We start from the raw sequence: 23,152 nt of genomic DNA, 5'->3' as shown, positions 1-23,152 counted from the left end.
TTTGTAAATTCTTATGAAATGTGTCCTCTGCTCTGCATTTAACCCATCCCTCGGGGAGCAGTGGAGTGCAGGTAAAGGAAAACCCAGGGCAAATTTTTGCTTAGGGACTCAGAGCGGCAGTTTGTGGGATTTAAACCGGGAACGTGCAGCTTCCCAGGACGCAAGTGTCCTAATCACTAGGCCATCACTGCCCCATAATACTGGTCTGTCAATTAATGAAATTCTGCTCTAAAAATGGATTCCATTCAATTAATAAATTGTAAAATTACATAAATGCGTCCCAGATTAATTAAAATGAAAACCGGGAATGTAATGTTACATTGTTAGTAAATTGTAAGTCTTTGATAACATGCTATTGCTTCATTTTTTACTCAATAATTTCACAGGTGTGAAGTACCACCTCGTGAATTATTTGACCCTCATCAATGGCCAATGGGCGGGGCCACCACTGTTCCTGACTTCAAGGTTACCCTTTAGGGTCTATTTCTAAGCAACATTGCCATTACCATTATTTTATGGCACACAGAAGCAGAGATAAAACAATTCAATCCTGGATTAATTTGATAATTGAACATCTAAAATGTATGACTAATTATTGGCAAATTGCCAACTATTAAAGACATGCAATTAAACATATTTAACTGAAATTTACCTTAATTGAAGCTGTAGGGGGGAATAAACTATAACAATGCAACACTTTTGGCATGCCACAGTTTCATATCAGAAAGGATTTTTTTATTTTACAAGACTGTCTGCAGAGCTAATTGCCATTGTCACTAATGTATTATTCATATTTCAAGAATATTTCAACGAAGGAAAAAAGAACTAGCATACAATTTTCTGAATTTGAAACTGTAATAAGTTATGTCTATAGGTTGTTACTGAAATAGATTTTTTTTTAAAAAAACAAGGAGGCCAAAGAAAAGACAGCAAATGGAAACTTTATTTTTCCTTTAACAATTCTGTTTAAACAGCACTGTGCTTAAAATTTCCAGTGCTTCAAACTGGACTGACACACAGATGCATCAGAACACAAAAACAAAATAAGAAATGCACATTGGTAATAAAATACAATATCCCTTTTAAAACGCTAGCAATTTACAGTACAATTTTGGAGTACGTCCACATGCCTTTAAAGACGACCATTACCAGGGAACAAACGGGTCAAGATGGCGACTCTTCTCCAGTTGGCTTGAACGCATATAAAAGATCAGTACTTAAGGTGAAGTCTTAAATCCAGTCAACCAGAACACACAAACACATTTATATGAAGTCTCTGATGTGTAAAACACTTTAGTCCTGAGTGTTGAAAAGGCATCACAACCACTGCTCGGAGCGCTTTACCAGACATCCAGTCAATGTGTTGTGCTTTGCAAAACTCTTCCCTCAGAAACCCTTAAACTGCCGTGCTTTTGGTCCCAATGTGTGGCCGTGCAAATTCTACAAAGTCATCAATAAGGACAGGCCAGGCTCCTGTTAATGGAAAAAAACAAAGCAGAATGTGTAACTTTGCACAGCGGTTGAAGAATTTCATAAGCAGAGCATTGAGCAGATTACTGACCTTCTTCATCATAATTTGACATGTCGTCTGTGATCATTTTGCTGAAGTCTAGTAACAGATTCCAAGTGTCCTTGGGAATAGATTTCTTGTGGTGCTTCTGTAATCAAATCAGACAATATTAGCAAATATGGAGAAAGTTAATCTAAAGTATTCTAAACTTATTCCATTTTGATTTTATATCTTGTTTTTGTGAATTTTCATTTTAACACTAGAGAAACTTCAGGCGGGTCCCTCTTCCAGGCCTTTCTAAGCCGGTCGAATCACTATAGCGGGCGAAAGTAACTGGTGTGGGGAGAAGCCGAGTAGGGCGGGGGAAAAAACGGGAGCGCCAGTGGAACCGTGCCTTATCACACATCTAAACAACTACAACATGGCCAACCCCTCCCCCCACCGGTAAACATGCACAATCAGCATTAAGATAGAAATAAATGCCGGCTATTAATATTGGCCCAGTTCTACTTATCAGCAGACGTCTAGACCGAAAAAAAAAAAAAGAAGAAAAACAGCTAGCATCGGCCGATAATGATAAAGATGATGTATGGGGCATTCCTAGTAGACAACTAAAGGATCTCTAGTAGCTGCTGTGGCAGAAAAATTTCCCTAAATTTAAATTATGAAAAAGAGAGGAGATTCAGTATTTACACCCTATGAACTTTTTTCTCTAATTACAGGGACACATTTCAATGTCTTTTATTGGGATTGTATATACCAGATCAACACAGTGTAGTGTATAACTGTGTGAAGGAATGGGGTTTTCATTTCTTATATTAAAAATCTGAAAAGTGTGGCACGCAGTAGCAGCACCAGGTTGTTAGGGGTATGTCTTTACGAGCTTTGATCTTTAGGAAACTAAAACCCCTGCAGTGGAAAACCCCACCCACAGCATGACACTGCCACCATCAGGTTTCAGCAAGTGCACGGTGTGTTCAGGCCATTTGCAGTGTTCCTTATCCATGTTGGATGGAGGCCAAAAAGTACAACCTTGGTCCCTTGATCCCAGGGACCTTCTTCCACGTGCCATGTCTCCCACTTGTGGCAAACTGGACCCCCTACATATTTATTATAACAGCAGCTTTCTTTTAATCACTTACCAGATTTAATCCAGATTTATGGAGCCTACCATTAATCCCCCATGAGCTATGGATCTCTGCAGCTCCTCCAGAGTAACCACGGGGCTGTTGTCTAGTTCTCTGATTAATGCTCTCTTCGCCTGCCTTTTCAGTTTGGGAAGATGATCATGTTTAGGCCAGTTGGCAGTTGTGTGAATAGAGAAACGGGACAAAGTGCAAGCCTCGACAACCCTGCACCTTCACCTACTGATCTGCTGCATACATGACTGGTTTGTTTTATTCAAGGCTTAAAGCTGAGCTGTACGTTTCCCACGTTTGGATGGTGGATTGAACCGTTCTCTCAGGTGGTCAAAGTTTTGGATTTTGGTTAACTCTGGTTTAAACTCCCCCCACAACTTCCTCCCTGGCCTGTCTGAGGAGTTCCTTGGTCTTCCTCATCCTGTTTGTCCTCTAATGTTGTCCAACACACCTCTGAGTCCAGAAACAGAACAGAGGGATTTATACTGAGATTAAATTACACACATAACCAATGAGAATGCTGTCAGCATTTGGGTAAAGGGAGCAGAATACATACGCAAGCCATAATATACAGATTATCCTGTGGTGCTCTATTGCATAAAATCCCAATAGATTTGATCAAAGTACTGCAAATATATAAATATGTTCAATGCTCATGACATTTTAAAGCACACCCTGTAACCAAACCATAACCAAACAGTATGTTTAGGTCCAGTCCAAGGCCTCTTCAGCTCTGCACTCGGTTTTTCAATATTTTGTGCTCTTCTTCATCTTCAGAGATCAATGCAAGAGAGATGCATCTACTTACAAGTAAAAACTGGTTCCACAGATCCAAGAACTTGAACCTCCCAGCCAGGACTAAATTCCAGTATGCAATAGCCATTTCTAGATCTGCAATGAAAACCAGCAGGTCAGTCTCAACACACAGAAGACTGCAAACAGGCGGGAGAGAAAACGATTCTTACCCAAACCCTTCTGACCGGGATTCTTCGCAAAATCAAATGTAAACTGGTAAAAGCCTTTAAATTTTCCTTGGTCCTTTAATTCCTGCTCCATCTTTGGCAGCTGCGATTTAAGCTTGTCGATGCTGTCACACCTATGAAAGCACAAAAAGGACCCGTTTCCACGGTCTGCTGCACAAAAACCTGGCTTTCATCAAAGCTCAGAACATGAAAAACAGTTGTAGCAAAGACTTCTGTTCATTTATCAAACAATACACTCTCACCCAAGCCCCGCCATGCCATCAATAAACTCCTGTTTGGAAAATTCACACTGTGTGGCCGCCCTGAACTTCCACGCTATGAGGAGGACGCTGACGCTGGCCGGATTCAGACCCAGGTCATCGCAGAACTGCTGGATCCCATCAACGCCTATTTTGTTGTGATCTTGAGGTTCTAAAAAAAAGGCAAAAAGAGCTGAAATTACTTCAGAGCAAAAGAACTCCATGTTACTTAACCTGATGATCGCTACAATAAATAGTCCTATATATATTATTGCTTGGATTTCTTTTTTAAATGAAAATCACACTTGATCAACATTCAGTGTCTAATAAAACATCTGCAATCATTGAACTTAAGCAATGTTCACACGGCTGTTAAAATATAACGTGACAGAAATGCTCCATACTTTCTGCCTTTGTATATCTTGGCTGAAAAGAGGTAATCCAGCTTTTAGTAAGTGATCTTTTTATTTCCAATAAAAGTGATTGCAACAACAACAACAACAGGACATTGTTGCAGCTTTTAAAAAAGGCTTAGAGAATCAGAGCTTTTCTAACTTTGCAGAATAAAGTTTTGGACCAATTCTATCCAGTCCAGTCCTTTTTGTTCGTAGATACAAAAATACTTTTATTAATCTTTACACAGAGACCAAGTAACTTAAATCAAACATTATTACATTTATTTCAATCACAGTCATTTTTATTTTCCAACATAAACACCAAACTTAAAAAAATTCTAATCCAGATGAAATCTTACATGAAAATCAGATTTGGACCAAATAATTAAAAGTTGTCTAGAGAAACTATGAAAACTGCTGTAATCTAGAATGAGAAAGTTTGAGGCGACAGTGGACAGGAACACCTTCCCTTTTAGGGATATAGGAACCCTAACAAGGTTCCAGCTAATTTTCCCCGTCATTCGTGTGCTTTTGCTCGCTTGACATTTCGCCTACAATTTGGCGTGGCCAACAGGGACAAGGCTTCAGTCGCTTCACCGCATCTTCAAACAGGAGGAGCTTCTATCCGCTTGCCTGTCAACTCAACAGGGCGGACCTTAATTTTCCCGGGTGAGTCACAGGGCTATATTTAATGTGGAAAGCCGATGGACGCCAGATCCTTCAGAGAGGAGTCCAGGAGCCACGGCTGGATCACGGTCACTGGCCGCGGTACTTCCGTCTGACCAGGACCCAAAAAACGTTATCCCGCTTCAGGGGAGGATCAGCGGGACAGAGGTAAGGCCTCTGGAGCTGAAACAGGAGCAGCGGGAGAGCAGAGCAAGGGGCCTGAAAGGTGTTCAGCACCAAACAAAATCAGCTTTGTTTCAGTCAAAGAGTAAAACATCAAGTTCTCCAAACGCTCTGAACAAGTCATTTTTTTCCTTAAAGCACTGACCGTGACTCCAAACAGAGCACGGCGGCAGAATCATTGTCTTAAATTGGAAACAATAGGGCATTCCTCAAATGATGTCAAATGACACATGCATCACAGCCGTCTTGTGGTCTTACAAACAGAGCAGGAACGCATAAATAGTTTACTTGTTTGAGTCAAATAGTGGCTAGATGTGTCCTGAATATCACCTTAACAGACGTTATGGCAACAACAAAACACGGCTGTGGCGTTTGTCGGAGAGAATCACGATATGATGATCGTTACCATAAGAAGGGAGTTTTTCCCATTGATTTTCCAAAACCCAGAAGGATTGCAGAGGAATATCAGTGTTGACTACGAGCTTTAAACCGAGAGGACTTTACTGTGGAATATGACCAAAGACTCCTATATGCTCTCTACTCTTCAGCAGCTGGAGGCTCAGTAGCCTTGGAAGGGGGACCAGCCCCTTCTACAATCCACACGAAGGCGGCGCCTGGCAAAGCTGCGGCCACAGTCTCCCGTTGATAGGCTGCACTGAAATTAAATTTCCCCCATGGTGGACAAAATAAAATAAAGAAATTCAATGAATTTCCTCTTTTGGTAAGGAGCCAACACTGAATGTCCAGACCTGATATCAGTGACTGCAGTGTCTGTGCAGGTAGGCTACGTTTCTTTGGCTTTTTCTCAGCAGAATGAAAACATCATCATACGATCCATGAGGGCTGTTCATGTGAGCTTCAATAAAACAGCTAAATGAACATGCAATTCCTTTCTTTTGTTACCAATGGGATTTTTTCTCACCTCTGTATCTGTTGTACAGCTGCTCCAGCTTCTTCTTGTCTAAGCCTCCCTTGATGTTTGACACATAGAGCTCAGGATTCTGGAAAAACTTGTCTGTGGCAACATCGAGCTTCCAGTCATTCTGAGACAAGCAGCTCACCGCAGTCTTCTCGTTACATTGGGTGAAAATTATAAACTGACGAACTTTATCCTTCTGGGAGGACTTCAGCTTGTTCTGTGAGAACGAAATGCACACGATAAATACAGATGTCACCAAAGTCCACGTTGAGAGACAACATGAGGGGTCCACAAATACCACACTTAAAAAGAAAAACCCTGTTAAATAAAACAGATACATAGGCAATTTATGGAATATGCATTCTTAAATTGAATTCTTAAAAATAATTTAAGTCAGTTAAGTAATTATTGATAAATTATTGAAATAGTCGCACAACATTGAATCATAACTTTTTATGTCATGTTAACTAATGAATATTACAATTATATGACTAATTATGCATATCATTTTTGGCTCATTTAAGAGGATGATAAAATGTACCTTATCTACATATTAATGATTGTATGATTGTTATAGAAGCTTATGTGCTCATTTCCTCCATTGTTTAGATGGTGGATCAGCCAATCAGCTCTGTTTCCACTATCTTCCTGCTTAAGACACTCTTAGTCTCACTAAAAGTCCTCCTCAATACTCCTAACATTGTTTATTTTTTTTATTTTTTATTTTTTTCATTTTAGGGGCTCTCTTAAGGCACAAGACACGTTGTGAATAACTTTTCTATCGTCCCAAGGTCAAATTGTAAGAATAATCTTAGTATTCAGGAAATTCTAAGATTTTTCCTAAAATAATGTCACTAAGAGTTAGTCTTAGTCTTGGCATTCTTTGTGAATACGGGCACAGAATCCTTCCTCCTATAATCCTTTGGATCACTAGATCCACCAGATCCAAGGGAAGAGAGATCTGCCACTGCTCAAGAGTCCAGAGGCAGCATGCTTTACACCACTGCAATGCACTTGATGGGAATGCAACGCACTTGGCGTAGTGGTGGCCAAGTGGTTAGAGCAGAGCGAAGAAGATTGCATGTTCCCTGGTTCCAATCCCACAGACTGCAAATTATAAGTCCTTGAGCAAGTCTTCAGACCCAAAATGCTCCCTGGGTGGCACACAGTGGCAGATAGCACATTGCTCTTTAAAGGGACAGCTTAAATGCAGAGGACACGTTTCATCGGTATGTACAAAAGCTGCAATGACAAATATACATGATTGGGACAGAAGTCCAGCAGCTTCATTATTCCATGGCTGAATTGTTTCAAATTGCTTGCACGTCACTGATCTATGACTAAAAGTTCACAGTGGAATGTTTAGTAGCAAGATATTGTCAACAAAGCCTTTATTGCACCGGCGGCATCCGATCCTATTATTTATTACAATGCTCCTTAGTCGGCCACCATGAGCGAGGTGCTTGTTTTTGTACACCTGTGCCGTGGAAGTGGTTGGGACAGCTGACTTCAGTGATAGCGATCAGCTATATAACCTGTGTTATATCACCAAATATTAAGGTACATTCGGTGCTCAACAGCAAGCTACATAAACAACAATGAAACATCAAAAACGGCTAGATGAAATGAGAAGCACCAAGAAGGACTCAAATAAACCACTTAAAATGTACTATAATACACCAGCCAACTCATCATTCCTGTTGCTGAACAACTAGCCTGCTGATAAAGGCCAGGACACGGGAATGTAGGACTGGTATCGCAGCAGAGACAAGAGTTTCCTTTGACTGAGCAAGCTAGCTAAATACTCATCGAACGGTGAGTTCGATGAGTATTTAGCTCATAGGGCTAAATACAGGGCGAGCTACATTTCTTTTCGCTCTTTTAAAAAGAGAGACTTTGAAACACTGAAACCACAAAGACGATTTATCTACACAAAAACTGCCAGCATTATAACTGGGGGCCAGAGAAAGACAGCGCTTCCTTACCATGTTTGTCTCGGACAGACTTACTTCGCTTCCATCCAGCTAGCATCCGAGTTTTTAGCGAAACCGCAAGCCTTTTTCCGGTTGCAATGTTACTCTTCAAAATAAAAGTTAAAACCCAACCTGAGTGGTCAAAACTGTTTTTTTAAATATTTTGTATATATATTTTTAATACTGTAAGATTTAAAATAGCTGTTCAATTCAGACATATAAATATTTGTGTTTAGTTTTATGATAAAACACAAAACCTTAACTGTGGCAAAACTTAGCGGAAGTGATGTCAGATCTTGGAAAAGTAATGCTGCGTTTAATGTATACTCGGAAAATATTGTTTCTAGCAAGAAAGAGAGAAGCATTGAAACACGACAAAACGCTTCGAATGGAAAGTCGAATGTGTCCGCGCAGCTCCGCGTTTAATATGGCTGCTGTGTATATACAATGTAGTTGCCCTTCTGACAGTTTTGTTTACATATTCGACTTATATCGCGACGTATCACATACGTCGGTAACACTGGTTTTCCGATCAGTGGCCACAATGTACTTTGCCGGGTGTGACGCCATTCCCTCTTCCCTTCCGAGACAACCTGAACGCAGCGCAATCTGCTTCCTGGTGTTGCGAGTCTCTGGATGTTTACAGCGGCTCTCCGGAGGTTTCAGGAGAAGTGGCGATCTTACAGACACCGCTTCGTGCCCTGGGTTGTTTTTAACCTGTCTAAGAATGAGAAGACCCTGCGCCAGGTGACCGATCGCACGGAGGATAAAGTGATCCAAGATGAGCAGGTCGCACAGACCCTACTAATGCTCTTCAGAGCCCTCCTCAGGAGCAGAGGGGGCTTGCTCCCTGGAGTCCACACGAACTTCTTGTCCCGGTTACCACGTGATCAAGATCAGATCGAAAGAGATGTCGTCTTTCAGTCTCTGGGGTTCTGTGTCGAGAGGAGGCCCAGTTCTTTACCCTTTGCTGGAACCGGTGTGTTTGTCACCAGGGGATTTGTACCCGAAGGAGCCACAGTTGCCATGTATCCCGGTACAGTTTACCAGCCCTACGAGCCCATCCTCCTTCAGTCCATCAGAAACCCCTTTGTATTCAGGTGCATTGATGGGGTCCTAGTTGATGGGAATGACAAAGGCATCTCCAGAATGGTGTTCCGGTCATGCAGTGGTAGGGATAGAATGGGTCCCTATCTGACAAGTGACACCAGCTGGCTGACAGACAGTCCACAGAATCCACTGGCTGTGGGCCAGTATGTCAACAACTGCTCCAATGAAAGGCCTGCAAATGTCTGCTACCAGGAGTACGACGTCCCAGACAGCTTTCCCATCGAACTTCGCCAGTATCTCCCAAATGTCAACTACAGCCCGTGTACTCAGAGACCTCTACGATGTGTTGTCCTTGTGTCGCTCAGAGACATACGAGCAGGGGAGGAGCTTTTCTCCAACTACTACACCATTGTGCGGTGAAATACTTCAGCTTCCTTTCTGAAAAACAAATAAAGAGTAAAAAAAGCAAATCAAACACGCCTTCGACACTTCATTCTTCTAAACATTTGTTTTTACACAATATTCATATTTTGGTGGTACATGCCTGGTACACAGAGTATGTTGTACTGATATGGTCAGAAATTCTACAGACACTCATAGTGGGCTTGACTATCACAATATCTGTAATATTTCTAGAAGAGAGAATTGCTTGCACAACCTTGAATCTAATCCACACTGGTCACGTTTACGCCTACAGGCTCCACATATATACGGGTGCTGGTCATATAATATCATGAAAAAGTTTATTTTTTTCAATAATTCCATTCCAGAAGTGAAACTTGTATATCATATTCATTCATTACACACAGACTGATGTATTTCCAGCGTATATTTATTTCAGTTTTGATGATTATAACTGACAACTAATGAAAGCCCCAAATTCAGTATCTCAGAATATTGTGTGGCATGGAGTCGATCAGTTTGTGGCCCTCCTCAGGTGTTATTAGAGCCCAGGTTTTTCTTTTTTTTCCCTTTTTTTTTTTTTAATAGTGTCCTGTCTGGCAATGTAGCAATAAGAATTGTTGTCCTAATACCAAAAACAGCCCAAAATATTTTACTTTCACAAGTGGAGCCGTACCGCTTTCGCCATAGTGCTCCGCTTGATTTATACATGTAAATAGCTTTATTATAATTTATGCAGGGAATACTTCATGTTATATGGACACTACACTGCAGTAGAAAAGAGAAATAAAGGGGGGAAAAAAGGAGAAAATGTGAAAGAAAGAGGAGATGAAAGAGAGAGAATGATAAAACACCAGTCTGCTTCTTAACCTGCAAAGAGAGATGTAAAGAGAACAACAGAAAAAGTATCACAGAGACAATAAAGTAGCGCCTTGATACCATCACTGAAGTATTAATTAATACGACATGTATAAAGTGACAGCTGAAGATAATAATAGGGTTTTTTTTGTATGGAAGTGAGTCTGTAAATACCTGGATCCAAGCACCTGTAGGTGTTTGTGAGAGTGGGCTTCTGTATGTAAAGTTTATCCAAAAGAAAAATGCTCATTAGTGGTTGTGAAGAGCCAAAGACCCCCCCTGTCTCATCCATATTAACAACTTGTTCAGGCTTATAGGCCCCTACCTCAATGATCGCTTTAAAATTTGTTGTTCACAAATGCCTCTTCTCCAGCGGTATTCTCAGAGGCATCCTCTCTGTGCAGAAAGGGACCCAGAGTGGCAGAGTGTGGGATTTGAACCTGGGAACTTGTGGCCTCTCCAAGATGCAAGTACCTAGCTCTGACCACTAGGTCACCAACCCCCATCTAGTGATCGACTTCAGGAGAAGATCCCCACCTCACTCACCTGTGAACATCCAGGGTGCAGGACATAGAAACTGTGGAGAGTTTCAAATACCTGGGTGTTCACATCAACAATAAACTGGACTGGACTCACAACACTGAAGCTCTGTTCAAGAAGGGCCAGAGCCGCCTCCACCTCCTGAGGAGGCTGAGGTCCTTTGGAGTGAGCAGGCCTCTGCTAAAAACCTTTTATGACTCTGTGGTAGCCTCAGCCCTCCTCTACGGTGTCGTCTGCTGGGCTCCTGGCAGCACAGAGCGGGACAGAAAGAGGCTGAATAAGCTTGTGAGGAAGGCCACTTCTGTCCTGGGCTGTACTCTGGACTCTGTGGAGGAAGTGGCTGAGAGGAGGGTGTTGTCCAAGTTCACATCCATCAGACACCTTTCACCCCCTGCACCAGACTGTAGAGGAGCTGAGCAGCTCCTTTAGTGACAGACTTATTTTATTTATTTATTTAACAAACCAGAAACCTCTGATAAAAATATGTTATAGGACTGATTTCTATGCCACCACTTGAATGTTCATAAAATACCTTAAATCTTTAATGTATATAAGTCACCTTAAATCTTTTCTTCTTTATTTTTCCCATCCACTGTATATATCTGGATGCACTACACTTCATGCACCTTTTCCTCCTTTGTGGACCTTCTGTTGCTTATAATAGCCGATGTCACAAGTGAATTTCTCCATTGTGAGATCAATAAAGTTCTATCTAATCTAATCTAATCTAATCTAGTCCAAGATTGGGTTGGATGAAGGTGCCCATCTTCATTTTTTCCATCTAATTTGTGTGATGCACCTGTACCAAAGGCAATGCACACCCCCACAGCTTGATTCTACCTACACCATACTGGCCGATGGTTAAGAACTATTAGATTTAAAAGCATCGCCTTGACTCCTCCAAACTATTTTCTTGTCATTGTGGCTAGACAGCTCAAACTTTGACTGGAGTAAGACCCAAACTGTCAACCTCATATGAAAGGAAATTGGTAATGATGTTTGGAAGCAATCCAGGAACCATTCAGCTAGAAGTGGAAATCAAAGTAGGTAAGTTGAACACAGCTGGGTGTCCAGTGTCAACAAGACAACAATACCAAACACACATCAAAATTGTTTTTTGGAAGCTGCACAAACCATTGTGGTTTGTCTTACAACTTCAGTCCAAGAATTAGTGGGGATTATGCCATATTTTAAGAGAGTAAATCTACAAGGTCAAATTGGCAAGAACCAAATTCTTCTTTTTAAGAATCTCTACAGTGGTGCGTTGTGTAATCGTTCCAAAAGTAAAACATTGTTAAAAAATAATAATATGACAATCACACTAATGATGAGAGATTTTAACTTCTGACTGCAAGCGCATATGAAAGAGAATCGTATTGAGGAGTTTATTTGTTTATGATAAAATCTGCATAAAGCATCTTTTTGTCAAAACACCAGTGTTTTAAACACCAGTGTTTTAGACAGACTATAAGAACACAACCACTAAGCTTTTATTGAAAGTAGCCTTTGCTAAAATGTTGTTCATTCTACTGTGTTGAAATACTGAAATTAAGATTTAAAACGTGCAGACATTATCCTATGGAACAACACATTTAATGGCCAGTGAGGATCACTGGGACGTTCAGACAGAGCAAGAAGGTAAAAAAAAAAAAAAAAGAATTTGTGAATTTAAGAATGGAAGAAGGATTGCATGGCTTATAAGAGCGCTACAGTGAATAGGGACTGGTTTCTCTGGACAATCAGGTTTTCTGACAATTTTCGGTCATACGACATACGCATGACTCTTTACAACGAAACAATATGTACAACACTGGACATTACAGAACTTAGCTATGAAGAAGTTGCGTTACTGCCGCACAGTCTGTCTTTTCAAAGTCCAACAAATATATCACGACAACATGGCTATTCTGATGCAAAAGCATTTTCATGGCTTTACTTAACTCTTTTACCAGTTACCGAGAACGAGCCTTAAAGTTCTTGCGCAACCTTGTCAGGCCGAGTTTTGACCTGTCAGAGACGCTGTAGCAGTCGATGCACTACCTATTACTGCATTATCCCTCCGCTGGGAAATGTAGTCCGATCATTTTATAATAAAGTATCGCTTAATAAAGCATTAATTTTCATATATTGCTATTATATACCATTAACCGTGGTAAATGAAATATTTATGTTAAATGGTAGTGCTTTTAAAATAAAACTGAGAATAACAAACGTCAGGCAACATAGTCCAGCCGCATAAAAGCAGTTGGCGTCGCCATCAGCGATCTTTTCAGTCGCATGCTGAAGTTGTGAACGGATCATGTCTAGCGATTCTGCTGATTACAACAGGTAATAAGCTCAAATTTGGTTCATTTTCCAAGTCAATACCTAATATTTGATTGTACCTAGACGACCTGGACTGTCTAGTGAGTTTTATGACCGCGAATTAGTTTATATCGAGTTAGTTAGGCCTAACTGCTGTCGGAGTGATTTTGCTTGCTAGCGTAGCAGTTAGCCGCACCAAAGCGCCATGGCTGTAAATTACCGTTATGGTGCATTATTTAAGACTAGTCGTTATGAGTTCTATTAACGTTAAACTTCGTCGACACTCATCTGGGCTTAAAATAAGTTTTATTTTAATTAAAATTGGTCGGCTCTTGCCAGGGGAACCGTTGGGCCAGGGTGCTTCTGGGCCTAGTTTAGGGCGGAAGCCACCAGTGCCAGTACAGGCCCACTTCTCCGACATATTGACCATCAGTGAGGCAGGCACTCCATGTTACAGTAAGCAGAACACACCCGAACCGGGGTTGTTACACTTTAACCGCAGTTAACGCGAACCGTAGCGAACCCGCCACCAGGGTTATATAATCGACGGTGCTTCGCAGGGGCCGGCGGTTGAGGGGCCGGCTCGTGGAATTTGACACGTGCGCCCGCCGCGGCTCCGGGCTGTTGTAAGGAGACACGCGGGGCGTGACCCGGGGCGCTGCGGGCACGCTCACTACACGTGTGATGTAGCCGAGTCCGATGGCGGCCCCTTCCTCTGTCCCAGGGCGTAGGATCCAGGTAGTGGATGAAACGGGACGGCGATGCATCAGCAGTTCTCCCAGGTTGTAGTGAAAGCTGCGTGACTCTGGCGTAAACCGTTATCGTATTTCTTGAAATATTCCGTTTAAATGTGTGTAGTGGATACGGACGTTTTTGCTTGTTGCACAAAATGTAGATCACGGTATATAGATGGAAGACGATTTTCCGTTTGGTTGAAAACTACTAAATTATTGAGGCCTGGCACATTTTAACATTATTGGTTTGGGGGAAAACTACAGGATTGGTCAGACCGTGTAGATCAGGCCTCTAAAAACTGGAGATCTGTATGGCCCAGGAAAAGTCTAGTGTATTTCTAATAAAAGTACATAAATATATTTATTTATGTGATATTTGCAGGTGCAGCATTTTAAAGTGTACTGGTTTTATATAAAAATCCAAATACGTTCTAGAAACTGACGCATACTAGCCCCCTTGAACTCGACACATGCTATCATTGAACTCACTGAGCCAAAACGGAGAGGCAAGGGGTAAAAAGGGCGGTTAATGTGGAGGAAAACAACGTTAGCAAATGCGTGATAGGATGTCTACCCAAGTTATGTGATGGCAAGGCATTTATCTGATCCCCTGTCCCAACAGCTCAAGAGATAGAGACCATGGGGGGCCAGAAGGAATGGAGCCTGATGGTGTCATCGAGGTAAGTCCAACACTCAGTTTGGTCCAATCGGCTGCAAATATGGGGCATGCAGTGATTTGGGTCATCATCGCTCTCAATTGGTTTTGTTCTCTCTTGCCGACACAGAGCAACTGGAATGAGATCACAGACAATTTTGATGATATGAACCTGAAGGAGTCTCTTCTCAGGGGAATATACGCTTATGGTTTTGAAAAGCCGTCTGCCATTCAGCAGAGGGCCATCATCCCGTGCATCAAAGGTACAGGCATCGAGACGAGAAGGGGATTGTTTTGGGGACTGAGTGAAATGATGCTTTACCATCTTTCGGGACTTACCCAGCATATGGGGATACTTTTATTTTTTTACTGATCACTCAATAGTCCTCCGCTTGTTTTAAATGGAATGGCTGCCAAGAGGCACACAGATTACCCAGCAATATTAAGCCATGCCTTGTGTGTTCTGTTAGAGCTTTATGTGAAGGAATATGAAATGTGTTTCCTCACTGTTAGGCTACGATGTCATTGCCCAAGCCCAGTCAGGAACTGGCAAGACAGCCACGTTTGCCATCTCTATCTTGCAGCAGCTGGACATTGAGCAGAAGGAGACTCAGGCTCTGGTTTTGGCTCCTACCAGAGAGCTGGCTCAGCAGGTACGCTGTTCCTGAGGTCATGTGACCTCAGCAGTGTCTCAGACCTAGGCAGCATACTGAGGACACTGTTCAGATGCGAAGGTACCTTCTTTTTAAAGATTTGTCGCACATTTCTGAATAATATTTTAAAAGTTTTTGTGGCTGGTGCAGTCTCTGTCCATGGCTGCATCGGCCTGAAGCATTATTTGGCTGATTGAATTCTGTTTGTCTGCAACACTGAGTGATATGATGGTATACCATCTTTCGGGACTGACTTGAAATGGAGAGTTCCTTGTACTTTGCTGATCACTCAACAGATTCCTGTACTCGTTAGTTTGCATGTCTTCACTCAGCCGCCCTGAACCTGTGCCCCTCTCTTCTCTCCATAGATCCAGAAGGTCATTCTGGCTCTTGGTGACTACATGGGGGCAACCTGCCATGCTTGCATCGGGGGTACCAACCTCCGCAGTGAGATTCAGAAGCTCCAGGCCGAGGCTCCTCACATAGTGGTGGGCACGCCGGGCCGCGTGTACGACATGCTGAACAGGAGACATCTGTGTATGCGATATTAGTTGGTAGAAAAAGCTTTTTTTATTCTAGGTTCTAATTGAGCCCATGAAAACTTTATTTTCATTATCTGTATCATTTAGCTCCAAAATGGATCAAGATGTTTGTTCTTGATGAAGCCGATGAGATGTTGAGTCGGGGGTTTAAGGATCAGATCTATGAGATCTTCCAGAAGCTGAGCACAAACATTCAGGTATGTGTTCCAGACTTTGTCCTGCAGTCTCATAGTCGTCTTTGTTTTTCCATGATCTGTCTCTCTGTCCACGCTCCTTCATTTATCCATCTTTGATTCTCCATGATCTCTGTTTTGTGATTCATTTCATATCCAGTTTTCTGTTTTTAACTTTCCTTGTCTTGCTTCCTTCCATCTTTTCTTTTGGGAATGTCATACTTACCACGATCAGTGAAAAATATTAGCCATAAATTAATTTTTATGCTTCAGTAATTGGCTAAAAAAGGATTGAAAATGAAAACCCAGTTTGGGGAAATATTGGAATGTGTGCAGCATTCCTGGATATTCAGCCTTCTGCATCTCCAGAAATCTGCTATAGTTGTGTGATCCAGATGTTCTGTTTCATGCAACAATGCCAGCAGAGTATTACGCAGAAGGAGATGATCGTGCACTGCACCGGAAATGAGATGCAGTCGAACCTCTTTCTTAATGTTCATTGGCTGTTGTCTCAAGGTGAAGTGCCACACCTGAATCAGCATGTTAGCTGCTGTAAATGCTCCGCTGGTCGGCCTTTTCTAACGCTTCTCCCCCTTCTCAGGTGGTCTTGCTCTCAGCCACCATGCCTGCCGACGTATTGGAGGTGACGAAGAAATTCATGCGAGACCCTGTTCGCATCTTGGTGAAGAAGGAGGAGCTTACCCTGGAGGGTATCAAGCAGTTCTACATTAATGTGGAGAGAGAGGTTGGTCTGCTTGTTTCACGCTGAACATGGCAACATGCGTCCTTCATCCACATGAATAAATCTCTTCCCTCCAAAGCACCCTGCTAAAACTGCAGGAGCCAAGCCTGCCAGGTTTGGCTCATGTGGCCGTGTAAGCATGGGTACACCAGGGAAGAAGATCAAAAGCACAGGGTCGACAATGAGCCTAGGAGGGACCTCTTTCTTAATGTCCGCTGTCCTTTGTCTCAAGACCCTGTGTTACACATCTTGTGTTGCTGCTTCTGGTTTCAGCCAGATGTTATTTGATTTGTTTTTTTTCTCTCTCCATATTACTGCAGGCTTGGGCTGTGACTTGTCAGGGTAATTCATAGTTCTGGTCTGTCTCCAGGAATGGAAGCTGGACACTCTGTGTGACCTGTATGAAACTCTGACAATCACCCAGGCTGTGATCTTCCTCAACACCAGGAGAAAAGTCGACTGGTTGACTGAGAAGATGCACGCTAGAGACTTCACAGTATCTGCTCTGGTATGATCGGCTCTGGTGTTTCTAAAGCAAGTCTTTATGTTCCTTAAGGTCTGACTCTCAGCTGACGTGGTCTTTAAATTCACAGCATGGGGACATGGACCAGAAAGAGCGGGACGTGATTATGCGAGAGTTTCGATCTGGCTCCAGCAGAGTGTTGATCACAACTGATCTTCTGGTTGGTATCAAGAATGGAAATCTTGTAATTATTAATCTGCAATGTAACCCAAATTGTTTCAAATGCTGCAGCAGTCTAAAAATGGCCAAGCAGGCAAAGCATTTGGGAGATAAAGGCTCGTTCTCCACAGTGGGTTCTTCTAATGTAGGAATCTTCTATCTAAACACGGGCGACATTATTAATCCATGTGCTGATTCACTCATGTCACAGTTGTTCTGTTAGGTTTGGAGCATGTCTGAGATGCTTTTCTGTCCCTCCAGGCTCGTGGGATTGATGTACAGCAGGTTTCTCTGGTCATCAACTACGACCTTCCTACGAATCGTGAGAATTACATTCATAGGTGAGTTGAAGCAAATGAAGCGCTCCATCAAAACGTCCAGACCAGGGGTCTTTAACCCTGGTCCTCAGGACCCCCTGTCCTGCATGTTTTAGGTGTCCCTGCCTCCACATGCCTGCTTTAAATGACTGGCTGATCAACAGGCCTCTGCTGCCCCTGGTGGCTGCTGAGGAGGTCATGATTCAGGTCTGGTGGAGCAGAGACATCTCTAACCTGCAGGACGGCAGGTCCTGAGGACCGGGGCTGAACAGCTCTGATCTAGATCATGAGCCGTGGACTAACGGCTCCTTGTCCTCCTGCAGGATCGGTCGCGGTGGTCGCTTTGGCAGAAAAGGAGTTGCTATCAACTTTGTCACTGAGGAGGACAAGAGGATCCTTCGGGACATCGAGACATTTTACAATACAACCGTGGAGGAGATGCCTATGAATGTGGCTGACCTGATTTAGGCCCGGAGATTTGTTTCTTTTTTACGCAGTGATAGCGGTCGTTCACTTGCATTGTGCTTATATTATTCGAGGGGGAAAAAACTTCTCAATGCTAAACCTTGGATCAGATTTTTGGTATGCGTTAAAAGCGAGGTGACTTCTATGTTCGTCCCTCCTGCACAGCGGTAGATTCTAACCTCGTCGGTCGGCTGGTTGGAGCTACAAAGCCATGGGGTGTGTAAACATGAGGGTCCTTATCAGGTATTTCTTTTCATGTTTAAATAAGGTGCGTGTATTCGATGTTCTCCACCATTTAGTAACCTACTTGTGGACTAAAAGGTATAAGTGCTGTATAAAGTCTGCAAATTATGTTATGCTAACATATGTGCGATGTCTTGTGAGCCTGCTTAATAGAGGCACTTGTCATGTTATACTGTAGATTCACTTGCTTTTGTTTCTTTTGTGAATGTTTTAATTTAAATGTACCATATATATATTTTTTAATCCCACAATGCTATTAGTTCCTCCGTGGTTGGCCATATTTGCTGATGTGGTTTTACCCTTAACAGAGTATATTACCATTTTCACTCCTTTTCAGACTCCCTCCTCTCCTCAATTGTATGAATGTCTTAATAAACAAATTGCTGTAAGTAAATATTTGGTGCTGTCATTGTCAGTTTTTTTTCCCCCAGAAAAAATAACCGTATTGATTCTCAACATGCATGGGTGATTCTAGCACCGTCTAAACATGAGACGTTTTGTTCATGCGAATGGCGTAGTGATTAGGAACCTGCAGTTCCAGAGCAGCAAGAGACTGCCTCATAATATAATAAACGATGAAGTATTGGCCTTTAAATTCAATATAGAAACTTGTCTGATTGGGTGCAGTGTTGATAAATGTGTACACAGCTCTCTCTACAGGCAAGTGAAATTAACTACATGCAGGATCTGAAAGGCAGTATCCTGGCTGTCTGCTTTGCCATAAATGGCCAACACTGCTAGTTAATGAACATTCTGTATTTGAGCAGTTTCTTGTAAAGTTCTACTACAATAAGATGTCTCTGTTCTTGAGCTCTTAGCTTTTAATCTTTTTAATGAAATTTTTTTTTTTTTGGTAAAAAGCCTCAACTAAATGTCTTGAGACGGCTCAGAACACACAACACAAAGAAGTCCAGGCAAACATTGAATAATTCATTGAAAAGACCCACAAAAATGTGAAAGCACTGGAGAAAAGCTACATTTAAAGTTAAGCTGAACAGACAGAGTAAATATATTGTGCAATTGTTAAGGCATATTCAGATAAAAGTAAAGTGTTCAAGTTGAATGTGCCAAATCGCATTTGCCGAGAAACTAAAAGTGTGCAGGTAGCCCTAAGCATCTGATAAAGTGTAAACGTTCCAAATCAAAAAAGACTGGTAGCTAATTTAAAGAACGATATACAATACTGACTGCAATTGTGTGAATGTATCAAACATTCCTTCAGAAGTAAAAAAAAAAAAATATATATATATATATATATATATATTGGGCCGATTTCTATTTTAGTTTCCCTTTATTGGCTTCCTGTTAAACCGAGAAAAGAATTTAAAATTCTCCTTCTTGCATATAAAGCCCTTAATAATCAAGCTCCATCATATATCAGAGCTCTGATTACCCCGTATGTTCCTAACAGAGCACTTCGCTCTCAGACTGCAGGTCTGCTGGTGGTTCCTATAGAGTCTCTAAAAGGAGAATGGGAGGCAGATCCTTTAGCTATCAGGTTGGCTCATGTTACCCTGAGCTATCTCTGTAGTTATGCTGCTATAGGCTTTGGTTGCTGGAGGACATCAGAGCCTCTTGCTGTTCTCCAATTTGCAGTTTGTTGTTTAAGCTTTCAACATTTTGTTCTCTCTTTTTTCTCTTCACCGTAGGTTCACCTGGTCTGGCGTTCTGTTAACTGTGACATCATCCAGGGAGACGGATCATCTGCTTGTACTATATAGGATTCCTGGATTAGGTTGTCCTTCTATGCTTGTTGTGTCTCTGCTCTGTCTTCTGTAACCCCCAGTCGGTCGAGGCAGATGAGCGTTCATACTGAGCCTGGTTCTGCTGGAGCTTCTCCTCCCTGTTAAAGGGGAGTTTTCCTCTGTCTCTTCATGCTTGCTCACTATGAGGGATTGCTGCAAAGCCATCGACAATACAGACAACTGCCCCTGTGGCTCTAAGCTCTTTTAGGAGGAATGAATGCTGCTTTGGAGAGACTTGATGCAATCTACTGGGTTAGATAGGAAACTTTTTTTCCAATCTGTCTGGATGATGTGACTGAATTTGACTTTAAAAAGTGCCTTAAGGTGATGTGTATTGTGAATTAGCGCTATACAAATGAAATTGAACATCTTCCTTAGCCAGAGGAACACCATCAGCCCCTCCTCCTGTTGCTGCACCAAGTGACGTCCACCTTAAGGAAGGTCAACACCAAAAAGGCTGCAGGTCCAGACATGGTGACAGGTTGGATGCTAAAATCCTGTGCTGACCAACTCACAGGGTTTTTCTGAACATCTTTAACCTCTCCCTGCAGCTCTCCATGGTCCCTGCCGGTCTGAACTCCTCCATCATTGTGCCCGTTCCTAAGAAAACACCCATCACCTGCCTCAAAGATTACCACCCTGTTGCTCTGATCCATGTCATCATGAAGTGCTTTGAGATCATCCTTATGAAACGCATCAAAGACGCCATCCCTGCTGGCCTGGACAGCCAGCAGTTCGCCTACAGGGAGAATCACTCTAGGGATGATACCGTCTCGCTGGCACTTCTCTCAGTGCTGACTGATCTGCAGCATTCCATCACCTATGTTATAAAGCTATTCATGGACTTAGCTCAGCATTCAGCACCGTGCTCCCTGAGATTAACCTGGGATTAACAGCACCTCTCTGCTCCCTGATCAGTGACTTCCTCACCAACAGGCCATTCACATGTCCTCTCGTGGACTGTGAACACCTCCCACCTGGTGAAGAAAGTCCAACAACGGCTCGTCTTTCCTAGGAAACTGAATCAAACTGGACTTTCTACTCAGCTGCTCATAAACCTTTATACAGCCATAATTTAAAGCATCTTGTCTCAACGTAACAATACGGTATGAAAGCTGCACGGCACAAGGGAGGAAGGATTTAACACGGGGGGTAAGACCAGCACAGGGGAATACATGGTTTGTGCAGCACGAGTCCAGAAGATGGCCAAACGTATTGCCACAGATGCCACCGACCCTGGCAGTGCACCGTTTGTCTCCCATTAGGTAAATAATTCAGGAACAGAAATTAAAAAACTTCTTCCCCAAAGCTGAGGGCCATCACCTCCTGCTGAGGATCAAATAAACCACCAGCCCAGGTCACAGTCCGTTAAATGTTTACATGCTGCTGGTTCCACAGGTTCTTCATCTGATAAATTATTACACTTATTACACATTTTTAGTCCCTCAGGGAGTCTTTGAACATTCAGGTAAATTGCATTTTTTTTAACTTGAACATTTCAAATTTAGCAAACAATTTCAATGCAATTAACTTTTATTCCAGAGGAGAGAGAAAAGGAAACCCTGAAAACCTGTTTAACATGGAATTTAAATGACACGTCCCGGTCAAAAATAACACCAAGGTTTTTTATTTTACTACCAGAGGCCAGTTTAATGCCATCCAGATTAGGTGATTCTGACCTTCTGCAGCTTGGAGAGTGGAAGCGAGCGAAGAAGCTGTTTAAGGTGTCAGGGAGAGCTGGGTTATGGCTGGGCTGCTGGTCGCTGTGCTTGTAATCTGTGATGGTCCTGATGCCTCTCCACATGTCACATGAGTTGTTACTGTTGAAGTGGTCCTCAATGTGCTGCTTGTATCTGTGCTTTGCCTTCTGGATGCCATTTCCCATCTCACTTCCAGCCCTGCTGGAGGCCCGTCTGTCCCCTGATCTGTACGCTGCATCCCAGGCCTTCAGCAGGGACCACACTGTGCTGTCCACCCATGGTTTCTGGTGAGGAAATGTTCTGATGGTCTTTGTGGGTAGGAAAGCATCCGATTATGTATATTCCTTTGTTTTCAAAACACTCCTTTAAAACTTAGCAGACATCTTCAGTCCAAACCTGAATGGTTCTGACAACGGGTCTGGTTCTGGAGATCAGGGGTTTGTAGGCAGGGATCGGGACCACAGAGATATGGTCTGATAATCCAGAGTGAGGAGCTGCTCCAGCCTGGTTAATGGGTATGAAATTCCACATGGTGGTGAGATGGCAGTGAGGATTTAGTCTGACGGCACCAACAGTCCTGAACGGGACCAAAGAGGGAAAATGTCCTTGTGGCGGCTTTACCAAGGTTTTTGTTTGGTACAATGGTACGCGGTTCTTCCACAACTTTCACATCAACATTACCGACTTTCCTGACTTCTCTATGTATCAAAGTTAAAGTTAATTATACAGCTGTTGCACTTTTCTACATTAGTCAAAATTTAAAACCCAGACTGTATGGACTGATAAAAAAATAGATAGTTGAAATGAAAGATCGATGGAAAATACCCACAGAAAATCTTATAAAACTCTAATCAGATGTTAGTGTTGCAAATAACTGGCTTTGTTCATCTAAATGCAATGACACGTTCTACAACTCTAGTTTTGTATGAAGGTTATAATGGGATTATTCCAAACCGGCTCATTTGTTGTAATTTCTTTTAAAGAAAGCTGCAGCTGACATAGTATCTGAGCCAGAAGACTCTGCTGAGCCTGTGGCTCACTATTATTCACTAAGGTTCAAGTGATCCGGTCAGGTTGCCTGGTGGTTGGTGACACAAGCATTTCACAAATTAAACCCCTACCTGTAAAACACAACAGTATACCCTGTAGTGCAGGGGTCACCAAGCTTTTTGAAACCGAGACCTACTTCATCAGCACTGTGTCACACGAAGGGCTACCAGCACTGACCTTTGAACTAGAAGAGCCAGCGCTCAGCAATAAACAGATTTGCAATGCTTTTTTTTTTAGGTGTCATTTTTCAATCTATTTATAAATGCACATGTGATTACAAAAGTAGAGCA

The 23,152-nt window shown here is 42.4% G+C and overlaps 3 protein-coding genes and 4 non-coding genes across 8 annotated transcripts; 6 read left to right on the top strand and 1 right to left on the bottom strand.

Annotated features, from left to right (window-relative positions):
- Positions 1 to 921: 921 nt before the first annotated feature.
- dcun1d1 (DCN1, defective in cullin neddylation 1, domain containing 1 (S. cerevisiae)) lies at positions 922 to 8,122 on the bottom strand. Its single transcript, XM_012861077.3, has 7 exons — positions 8,020 to 8,122; positions 6,038 to 6,251; positions 3,875 to 4,043; positions 3,615 to 3,745; positions 3,458 to 3,540; positions 1,562 to 1,658; positions 922 to 1,473 (listed from the first exon to the last, which is right to left on the bottom strand). Exons 1-7 carry the CDS (start codon positions 8,020 to 8,022, stop codon positions 1,397 to 1,399), a joined length of 774 nt encoding a protein of 257 aa, XP_012716531.1. The 5' UTR covers positions 8,023 to 8,122; the 3' UTR covers positions 922 to 1,396.
- Positions 8,123 to 8,549: 427 nt separating this feature from the next.
- Positions 8,550 to 9,532, top strand: setd9 (SET domain containing 9). Its single transcript, XM_012860944.3, has one exon. It carries the CDS (start codon positions 8,644 to 8,646, stop codon positions 9,475 to 9,477), a length of 834 nt encoding a protein of 277 aa, XP_012716398.2. The 5' UTR covers positions 8,550 to 8,643; the 3' UTR covers positions 9,478 to 9,532.
- A 3,566-nt stretch (positions 9,533 to 13,098) lies between these two features.
- LOC118556345 (eukaryotic initiation factor 4A-II) lies at positions 13,099 to 18,618 on the top strand. 2 transcript variants are annotated; one of them, XM_036133304.1, is made up of 11 exons: positions 13,099 to 13,185; positions 14,518 to 14,575; positions 14,681 to 14,813; positions 15,064 to 15,203; positions 15,572 to 15,740; positions 15,833 to 15,942; positions 16,520 to 16,663; positions 17,031 to 17,168; positions 17,254 to 17,343; positions 17,604 to 17,683; positions 17,983 to 18,618. In XM_036133304.1, the coding sequence occupies exons 1-11, from the start codon at positions 13,157 to 13,159 to the stop codon at positions 18,125 to 18,127; spliced, it is 1,236 nt and encodes a 411-aa protein (XP_035989197.1). In that variant the 5' UTR covers positions 13,099 to 13,156; the 3' UTR covers positions 18,128 to 18,618. The 2 variants fall into 2 exon arrangements, with proteins under 2 accessions (XP_035989197.1, XP_035989198.1); XM_036133305.1 differs by lacking the exon at positions 13,099 to 13,185 and having other exon boundaries at positions 15,135 to 15,203.
- On the top strand, positions 14,854 to 14,929 carry LOC118561308. The gene has a single exon (XR_004929937.1). It is a non-coding gene; the product is annotated as a small nucleolar RNA SNORD2 (small nucleolar RNA).
- LOC118561306 lies at positions 15,422 to 15,494 on the top strand. The gene has a single exon (XR_004929936.1). It is a non-coding gene; the product is annotated as a small nucleolar RNA SNORD2 (small nucleolar RNA).
- On the top strand, positions 16,271 to 16,450 carry LOC118561305. The gene has a single exon (XR_004929935.1). It is a non-coding gene; the product is annotated as a small nucleolar RNA SNORA81 (small nucleolar RNA).
- LOC118561304 lies at positions 16,725 to 16,908 on the top strand. Its single transcript, XR_004929934.1, has one exon. It is a non-coding gene; the product is annotated as a small nucleolar RNA SNORA81 (small nucleolar RNA).
- Positions 18,619 to 23,152: the final 4,534 nt, after the last annotated feature.

This window comes from Fundulus heteroclitus, unplaced genomic scaffold, assembly GCF_011125445.2.
Source record: "Fundulus heteroclitus isolate FHET01 unplaced genomic scaffold, MU-UCD_Fhet_4.1 scaffold_605, whole genome shotgun sequence".
NCBI lineage: Eukaryota > Metazoa > Chordata > Actinopteri > Cyprinodontiformes > Fundulidae > Fundulus > Fundulus heteroclitus.
This window is presented reverse-complemented; position numbering and strand designations above follow the sequence as displayed.

Excerpts from the sequence above, each read along its gene's own strand:
- LOC118556345 (XM_036133304.1), top strand. The coding sequence starts at position 13,157 with ATGTCTAGCGATTCTGCTGATTACAACAG. Across the intron at positions 16,664-17,030 it reads ACATTAATGTGGAGAGAGAG|GAATGGAAGCTGGACACTCT; the intron begins GTTGGTCTGCTT and ends GTCTGTCTCCAG. Across the intron at positions 17,169-17,253 it reads ACTTCACAGTATCTGCTCTG|CATGGGGACATGGACCAGAA; the intron begins GTATGATCGGCT and ends TTAAATTCACAG.
- dcun1d1 (XM_012861077.3), bottom strand. Across the intron at positions 4,044-6,037 it reads GCTGTACAACAGATACAGAG|AACCTCAAGATCACAACAAA; the intron begins GTGAGAAAAAAT and ends CCTTTTTTTTAG. Across the intron at positions 3,746-3,874 it reads GATGGCATGGCGGGGCTTGG|GTGTGACAGCATCGACAAGC; the intron begins GTGAGAGTGTAT and ends GTGCTTTCATAG.
- setd9 (XM_012860944.3), top strand. The coding sequence starts at position 8,644 with ATGTTTACAGCGGCTCTCCGGAGGTTTCAGGAGAAGTGGCGATCTTAC.